This window comes from Dioscorea cayenensis, unplaced genomic scaffold (assembly GCF_009730915.1).
Source record: "Dioscorea cayenensis subsp. rotundata cultivar TDr96_F1 unplaced genomic scaffold, TDr96_F1_v2_PseudoChromosome.rev07_lg8_w22 25.fasta BLBR01001953.1, whole genome shotgun sequence".
Lineage (NCBI taxonomy): Eukaryota > Viridiplantae > Streptophyta > Magnoliopsida > Dioscoreales > Dioscoreaceae > Dioscorea > Dioscorea cayenensis.
In genome coordinates, this window is record NW_024088344.1 from 21,359 (window position 1) to 30,563 (window position 9,205).

At 35.1% G+C, this 9,205-nt stretch overlaps 1 protein-coding gene across 1 annotated transcript; it reads right to left on the reverse strand.

Moving 5' to 3' along the window:
- Positions 1 to 1,485: 1,485 nt before the first annotated feature.
- On the reverse strand, positions 1,486 to 5,338 carry LOC120257223 (N-lysine methyltransferase setd6-like). The gene is made up of 8 exons (XM_039264784.1): positions 5,024 to 5,338; positions 4,679 to 4,774; positions 4,173 to 4,247; positions 4,020 to 4,090; positions 3,669 to 3,869; positions 3,308 to 3,453; positions 3,093 to 3,211; positions 1,486 to 2,281 (listed from the first exon to the last, which is right to left on the reverse strand). Exons 1-8 carry the CDS (start codon positions 5,336 to 5,338, stop codon positions 1,637 to 1,639), a joined length of 1,668 nt encoding a protein of 555 aa, XP_039120718.1. The 3' UTR covers positions 1,486 to 1,636.
- Between the last annotated feature and the right edge of the window lie 3,867 nt (positions 5,339 to 9,205).

The following is a 9,205-nucleotide window of genomic DNA, read 5'->3' on the forward strand; positions in this document are numbered from 1 at the left end:
TTTAATGAAGAGTTGGTTTCGTTTCGCTTGCTTTATATAGTAGTGTGCTGACGTGGCAATGACGTCCATGATGACGTCATAGAACAACAACTTTTCTCCTGGAAGGGTCGGTGGTTCATCTTTACAGTTTTCAATATAAAAAATATTATATTAACAAATCATATTGAAATTGAAAAATTAAAGTAAAAGATTCAATTGTTCAAATAAATATAATGGTAAAAAAAAAAGACCTTTTAATTGAATATTAAATATTATTTTGAAATAAAATATTTTTGCATCATTTTATTCATTTTACTTATTTAGCATTAGATTAATGAAAAGTAAATAAATATGCGCACTTATGACCTTGTTTTGGACGTGACTTATCAAAAAAAGTGTTTTTTAGTTTTAGTAAAAGTGTTTCTGAAAAAGTCGATTCTTCACTAGATTTTTACGCTTTAGATCGAAACTAAAAAAATAAGTCTAAAAACTAAAAAAATAATTTTTTTCATGTTCTGACTACGATTAAAAAAAAATTGTCACCTTTTTCTCACTCGCTTTTTAGAAAAAATACAAACAACATTTTTGAAACTTAGAAGTGCTTAACTTATAAAAAAAACACTTCTGGATTTTCCAAAAGCCAATCCAAACATTTCATAATTTTTTATACATTTTTTTCCTTGTCCCTTTTTTTATTAATTAAATATGGGGGCATCCTTAAAAATCATAAATTGATAAAAGTAAGTAAGAAAATATCAATTAACTCTTGCATTTTTTTTTTTGGTTTGGTAAGCAGTCAAATCGTTGTCTGAACTCTAAATAATCAATAAGAATGAAAACTATACTTAATAGAGAAATGCTATTCAACACAAATGCTAACTCTAGAACTAGGATTAACATTCCCAACTCTGGAGTTAATAATCCTAGTTCTGAGATTATTATTCGTGTGATTTTTTGTGCAAACTATCAGTGATGAATAGCATTGCTCTACTTAATAATACTGTAAACTTCATTTCACAAATTTAACACCAACTCATGAATAAGAAAGTAGTTGTCTTCACCAATTTGTTGTTTAGATTTTGGAATATTTTGACTTATTTGGTGTGCATCTCAGTGGGAAAACAGATTCAAATTTTGGTTTGAACAAGCAGAGGGCACAGATATTATAAAGATTAGCTTCTCACGTATGCCCATCTCTGACACATGGTTTGTTCACATTTGTCATTTATCAATATGTATATATATCAGTTACTTTAACTCCTCCAAGTGGAAATCATAATTTGATGCTTCATTCCTCATTAAAAATTAAAACAAAAAACAAGTATTGAGTCTTTCGTCAGAATGACAGCTAATGATCTACAAAGGAAGCATCGTTGACCACCTAGAACGATGCAGAAAAGTCAAACCGTAGAAAGGTCAAACTATGTCTAGCTACAATGAATGCAGTAATTCAAATATCATGCAAACCGTGTGCTATCCATTGAAAGTTTGAAACTATGAAAACAATGAAAAGAAGTACATCAAAATGAAGCCATTAAAAGTACCAAGAAGAGAGAATGGGCATACAGTTAGCGTAGCAGTTTGGCATTCAGCAAAAGAATTCCAATAAAATGGGAAGCACAAGTTTGATCCATTTCTTCACCAAGTTTTAGCAGCATCAACGTTTCCTCTTCATACTTTTCAAAGATCTGGAAGCATAAGCTCTTAGCTTTGCAAGTATAGTTCTTTCACTAACGCGCAACGTCAGAGAATGATAGAATTTTCTTTCATTTAGAGAACAGCATGTTTTAAGCTTGTTCAAGTCGTCCTCCACAGAATTTGAACCGTAGAGACTTTCCCTTCTATCGGCAAGGGACAAGAGCGCAATGCAAACACTCCTGTTTAATAATAACTCTTTAACTTCATCTGATTTTTTACTGCACTCGCTTGTCGTGATCTGGGTCAACTTGGTGATCTTTGAAATTTCATCGCCATCTTTAAAAGAATCAATCAAATAACTTAGCTTCTCGTATGTATCATCTGGTAAAATAATGATGTAGAGAAGAACTATGAGTTCGATTTGCGGTTCCCCATCATATGAAACTTCAAAGTACTCAGAGTCCTGGCTTGCGCAAGGTGAGAACTTTAGTTTTCTCCACAATGACAATCTCATTCTACTGTGACGATTTGAGAATGTGGATGAACTCCATTCCAATACCAAACTTAGATCAATGTTGACTATGTCAAAGGGGTTGTCGGGTTCTGTGAATCCGTATCTATGAAGCAAAGCAGCATTGCCCATTAAGCCATAAGTGTTGAAAACCTGAGAAAGGAGTAACATGGTGAATAGCAGAACAGGAAGATAACCTACACATATACAACTTCACCGGCTTTCAAGGAATTGGAAGAAAGCAGACACAGCAGCAGAATCATGACTGAAGCATTCCATTTCATATAAAATTTTACGTACAAAGGAAAAAAAAAGTTTACGTGGGGATCTCTTAGGAGAAAAATGTCAGAAAAACAGAGATTTCAAAACTTTAATAATGAACAATCACAATGTCTAACAGACAGCATTGTTGAATTAACTAATTGCTACCACATCTCTTATTTAGTCAAATATTTCACAGATTATTTCCAGTTAAAGGATAATATATGATTTACAATGACAATGACAATGGCAGCAAAGCAGGACAATCATCCAAGATTAGACCGTCGCTCAGAATCATTAACGGATTTAATAGGTGCACTTTTGCTCTGAATGACAACGGAAGCAGTTTACTCCTAAAGTCGAAGTACTAATAGCTTTGTCCATGCAACTGAGCTTATGGAGAGCCCATGTATAGTGAAATAAAACTTAAATAACAAAGCAGGTCAGAGGTCAAGAACCTGAACTTTTACTGCCGGATATCAACTTTAAACAATCTACATGAATGGGTTAAGGATTGTTGGGATTTCAGTAGAGAGTTTAAGTCTAAATATTTCATGAAACTTTTATTAGTTCTTCAAACACTAACAACGCTCAGAATCTCAGACACAACTTACAAGTCAAAATGACAATTTAAACAGTTAAACAACATCCATGATCTATTAATAACCAAGTAAATTCATTTAACAAGTTTTTAAAGCCTGACCTCAGTGCCTGCTTCAACATCCCTGACAATAATCATTTCTAGAGTATCGGGGTCACCATCTGAATGCTCTCGAGAGGCAGGGTCATGATTATAACCTTGTTGAGCTACAGGAGTATCACCTGAATCAGAAGAAAGAAAGCCCTTAGTATGTAAACTTTACCAGAAAAGAACAGCCAAAGCCCACTCGAGAAATGGTGATTTTTTTACATTATAACCTGCAGAGTTATTATTTAAATCAGCATTCAGTGATTGATCATAGCCAGATGTATCAGTGACGACTGCATCATCTTCCTCATCTGAATCAGAAGGTAAAGATTCAGAGGTAAAATGAACATTCTCTGCTCCTGTCTTGTGATTGAAGCTGCATCAAATACAGATTTATATATATTGAAGATTGAGAATGAATTGTGTATTTGTGATACAAAATCTTTAGTGTAAGAATATGAACACATGCAAAAGCCCCTCGACCAGCCCAAAAAGAACCTTTCTACAAAAATTTTTAAGTCAGGAAGTTCATATAATCTACCAATATTAAAACAAAAAGTTACTTGTTATCGAAAATAGGAAGCTACTTACAGATCAGCTAAAGGCACCATTCCATAGCCATGATAATCATCTATTTGAAAGGAACGAGATGCCACTAAAGACTTGGCAGAGAAGTACTGATCAACACCAAAAAACTTTGGATCAAGTTCCAAAGGTCCAGAATGAATAAGGGGCTCAATATATTCTTTCCAGTCTTCATATATAACAGCTTGGTCTTCTTGCACAGTCTGCCTAGATTTGCACCAAGCGCATGCAATAACAGAGACCCCAGATTAGAACACTAATAGTGAACCTCAAAGATGAAAAGAAGAAAATTAACATGTACTGTCAAGTTAATATGAGTTGAATACGTATATAGTTATGTAGAAAAATTCAAAGTACTCAAAAATTCTGTGCTTGAAGGTCTGCCCACATGGACCGATGCAGTAACAAGAGTACATGACTCGTATTAACTGAGAAATAACTTGAAATGCATTTGAATGCATCAAACAGAACAGCTTTACTATTTCATTCTAGTAGATAAAAAGCCATTACAAAGAATATGCTGCCAATGTAGTTGTACAAGCCCCCAAGAAGCCCAGAAGATTCACCATCTTTGACTTCAACACTCTGTACTCAAAGATTGTATAAACTCCATCTCATAGGGAACCTCAACGTGGTTCTATTGTTTAATATTTTCATCAATTTAGTGAACATAACAAAGATGATGTACTATGCAGTCTACAGATCCCACACAAGGATTCTATTGCTCCCCATCAATCACTTCAGAAATTCCCAAAACCCTTCTGATACCAAAAGATTCAACATCACTAACAAAAATAACAAAGCCCCAACCTAATCATTTTAGGTTCCTTTAGTTTTTACCTATTAATAAGTAAACAAAAGGATATGTTATCCATCAAACCAGGATTGATTTTTGCCCTATTACCTAAAAGCCTAACTTTTTCAAAAACTCAGATAACAACCATTGTCTCCATTCCACCAAGCTACATTATTGTTAAAAACAAGCAAATGAACCTGTCACAACTCTAAAATAAGACCTCATCCAAGTTGCCAAGCAAAGTGATACCTAAAACAAGGTTTGATCTTAAGACGATCTTGCAATGCTTTTCTAACAAAACATCCAAATCATCAAACTTTTAGAAACAATATAGTTCAAAATAGTGACACTAATAAACCTACAACTTAGAACATACTCCTAAAGCAAAATCGCATTGCCTTCCAAATCCAAAAGCAAATAAAAATCCAAGCACTTTTGCATAAAAATTACCAAACATCATCCGTACTATCATCAGAATTGGTAAACAAATTCGTCGAATAAAAATGAAAACAAACAAAGCATCAATCTCACCTTGCTAGAAGCCTCGGTCCCCGCTTGAGCAAACTCCATCGCCTCCTCCAAGCTCCACACTCAAGGGCACCCTCCTCGCTCCGGCAACACCTGAAGGTATCCAAAACCACTTCGACGCCGACCCCAAGCTCCTCTCATATATCGACGCCAAGGAAAGCCCAAGAGACCCATCAATCGGATCTCGATGGCCGTGCACGCGCTGCCGACGTCCTGATAGTGCGAGGCACGCCGCCTTCCGGGATGGCGGCTGGCATCGCTCACAGCGCCCGTCGACGGCGAGGGCCTCGCTACATACCTTGCGTTCTCGGCGATCTCGAGAGCGTCGCGCTGGATGCGATAACGGGCGCATCCGACGCCTGAAAGCGCGCAAGCGGCGGCGGCCGCGAAATCGAGAGACCGAGGGTAGTGGGTGTTCGAGTTGGTTTGGTTTTAAATATGTGCTTTGGTTTGTTCTTAAACCAGGTTCGGTTTCGGTTCAGGATCATGGGTGTGGGTTTTTAAAGAAATATGATTTATTGCATCATTTGAAATTAGTTTTTGAAGATAAATGCTGAGTGTTTGTCATGACTGCAATTCGAGAAAATAATAGAGAACTTATTCGGTATGCTGCTCACTTTCTTCCAAAATTTCCTAAATGCCTCACTATTTTGAATTTCTTTCCATTTATTTTTAAAAATATTATATTAACAATTCTATTTCTAAATTCAAATTTTACATGAATTAAATTCATGATCACTGCACATCTAAATTCAAATTCATCATCTGGTCCACAATTCCCTTTAGAAGGTTCCATATTGATCAATTTTCAATGGCTCCAACGATAAGTTTAATACTCAACCAGCGTCCGGTAGCGTTAAATTAGCTTCACCTGGTTTTCCTTCAACTTGTTATTATTAGGTGGCTGGCATACGTTTCAATTTTGTGTTTATCCAAATTTTAAAATCATCCAAAATTTTATTTTAGCTCTAATGTCATCCAAGTTCAAATTTTATTATTGATTATAAGTTTTAATTAGTATATGAATTTTAAAAGTAATGTAATTTAATTTAAATTAGTCGATTCTTGTTTCCTTCACGTCAATTGGATATATATTATGGCAGGAAGAATATTATGCCATTTTAGAAAATTAATGCTGTGCTATTTATTGAGATTTTTATGAGAATGTATAAAATAGTAAATAAACTTATTTAAAAATTTTAATCTAATTATTTTATTAAATTATTAAATATTTTTGTTATATATATATATATATATATATTTTATGTGTGTTAATTTGTATTATTTAAGTTTGTATGGTGAAATGATGAAAGAGGGTAAATGAATGTGTGGATTCTTCTGTATTATAAAGGTGAATTTGTTTATTAATGAGTTTTGATTGTTGGGATAGCATGTGTATTAATCTGTGTTATTTAACCATTAAGATGTTTAACTTTGTTGTGTGTTTTAAATCAATTAATAAGGGTTATGTATGCTATTTTTATTTCTACTTTCATAAGAAGAATGCGTAGATCAATGGTTTTTGCCACTCTATTTCGGTTCATCGGTTTATTCTTATATATGTTACTGACTAAAATTAATGTGGTGATTTTAATAGTACATTATCTATTCATGTATACAAAATATGTAGATTAATAACTATATATTTAAAGGTAAAATAAATATAAAACTAATTTTTCCTATGATTTATTAATTAATATATTTTTCAAGTTATTATTTAAGATCATATTATCAGTTGGACATCCATTGCTTTTATTTTTTATTTTATTCAAACTAGCTAATATATATGGTTTGGCCCTTGACAGGGATGTTGTGCAAGTGCTGTTTTGGGACTATTTCCGGGACTCATCTCCATGCCTCCCAGATCATCTAAAGTGCTGGCTGATCCTCCTGGCCCTCCTGGGCCTCCTCTCTTCAAGTAACAGCTGATTGTGTCCGTTATAATCAAACCTCAAATGAACCTCTGCATCTTCCACTTCTCTGGTCTCTCTGTTTTCTTCTCTGGTCTTGGGAGGCTGGGAGGTGCAATCAGATCTCTTTAGTTGGTGGCTCCTCCTCTTTTCTTTTTGGTTCCTGCTATGTTCTTATTCATTTTCTTTTCTTCAGGGTTTCTTCATTGGTTCTGTCTTCCCATTCTAATCCCAGGTCGGCAATGAATAAATCATGCTAAGATCATGCATTATCATATCTGGGATCAGCTTGAATATATATAAATTTTTTTTTTATTTCTGGATCTAGTGAGGCAAACTAGTAGTGATCTGTAATTTGTGATCCCAGGCTTTTGATACTTTCAGTGGTGGGGTTCATCAAGGAGTGAGAGGGGTGTTTTCAAAAACAGCGTTTGTCATTTAAATCTTGATTGTGTGGGCGTGATAACTATAGAGAGTCATGATCTTCTTGGAGCACTGACTTACCATGTGTAAACCAGTGACAATCACTATGGATTGGAAAGACTCTAATGTGGTGTCCATTGGGGACTAGTCCATTCAGCTCTTGGAACTTCTCCACTCCCGTCTTATCGAGCTCTTACTATGGCAGCTCATGTGGTGTTATTCAAGGACAAAGGAGCATATCTCAGATTCACCAGGCCTGGTTATTGCAAGGGTGAGGCATTGATGCCTTTGTAGCGGGTTTGAATCTCTTCCTCTCTTGATAGGGGTTTGGGCTTTGGAAGAGTTGAGATGTGAGAGTCATAACCTTCTTGCTTGAGTTCGACATGGGGTGGGGAAAGTAATTTAGGCCTCCGAGACATCTTCCTAGGTTTGCTCAGGAGGTTTAAGTGAGAGATGAGGTTTGGTTTTAAGGACTTCTTTAGTGTGTCTTGCGGAGAACATTAATGGTCTTGGTTAGTTGACCGGAGGTGCATGGCTGGCATGTCTCAGACGACAAAGGGGTTTGATGTGGCTGGAAACTGGTTGGTGATGAGGTTACTATTGTTGGTAGGGCCCCGTGGTCCAGGAGGAGTTTAACTTGTAAGCTTGTTTGAGCTTTAAAGTATATTCATGAACATGGGTGCTGGATTAAGGTTGAGTTTACAAGGTTGTTTCTATGTTCTAATTGTTGCATGTCATGGGCTATATTTATAGTATTGAGGAGGGCACACATGCACTCACGTGTAGAAATATGGGAGCTTGTTTTTGTGGATGTAATGCCAAAGGCTATAGCACTTTGTGTGATATGTCCATGCATATGTTCCTGACTTCTCACATGCATGGTTTATAATTAGGAAGACAAATGTGTCCAAAAATAGTGGAGCTGTTTGGTGGCCGGTATGATATCATGGGACAAATGTGATTAATTATTTAGTCCAGTTCCTAGCTATCTCGATGTTGAAAGAAGATATTTATACAATTTATACTTGTGGACACTATTTGTGGATTCAAAATGAACAAGTATAAATGTGCACACGTTGAAGAAATATTCAAACTTGTAGGCACTATTTTGTGTTTTATAGCAAAACATGACTAAATATATTAGATTTGAACACAGTGAGAATTTAAATGTTTTATAATATATTCTACCTAATTATTGATAAACACTATATAGATAGATAATCTCAAAGGAACTATGTTATTATTGGAGGCAAGGATCACAAACAACTCTATTTGACAGGATAATTCACGACAAACATCATGAACCAAAATGAAAACTAGATAAAAACTCAAAAAACGAAAAACAAAAACAAAAACAAAACAAAACTCTAAAAACAACACACATATACATATGATAAACCTCAGTAACTAAAAAGAAATGGGTTAGATGAGTCATAGTGATGATACATGTCGGGCTCCAAAACAATCAGCACCACTTAACCGATTCGTGCCTCGAACTTAAACGTTTCCCGATCTTTAAATCGCTAGTCCCTTCACAAACACAATCGCTGCTTTTCTCCTTTTGCCTCGAACTTAAGCCACATTGCTTGATCAAGAGCATCATCACTTTCATCAATCTTTCCTCCCGATCTTCTAATGACTTCAGCGAACCAAGGTTGTCGGGAGCCGGCTGGGCATTGATCCGCCAAATCCGAGTCAGGTCGATGGGTTCAATCGGGTCGAGCCCAGAGGTTAAACTAGAGTCAATAATAAAAATATTAAAAAGTTTATAATAATAATTAATAATGATAAAAATAATATAACTTATATTTTTAATAATAAAAAACACAATTAATTTAATACAAGATTTAAAATTTAAATTATATATATATTTCTATTTCAAAAAT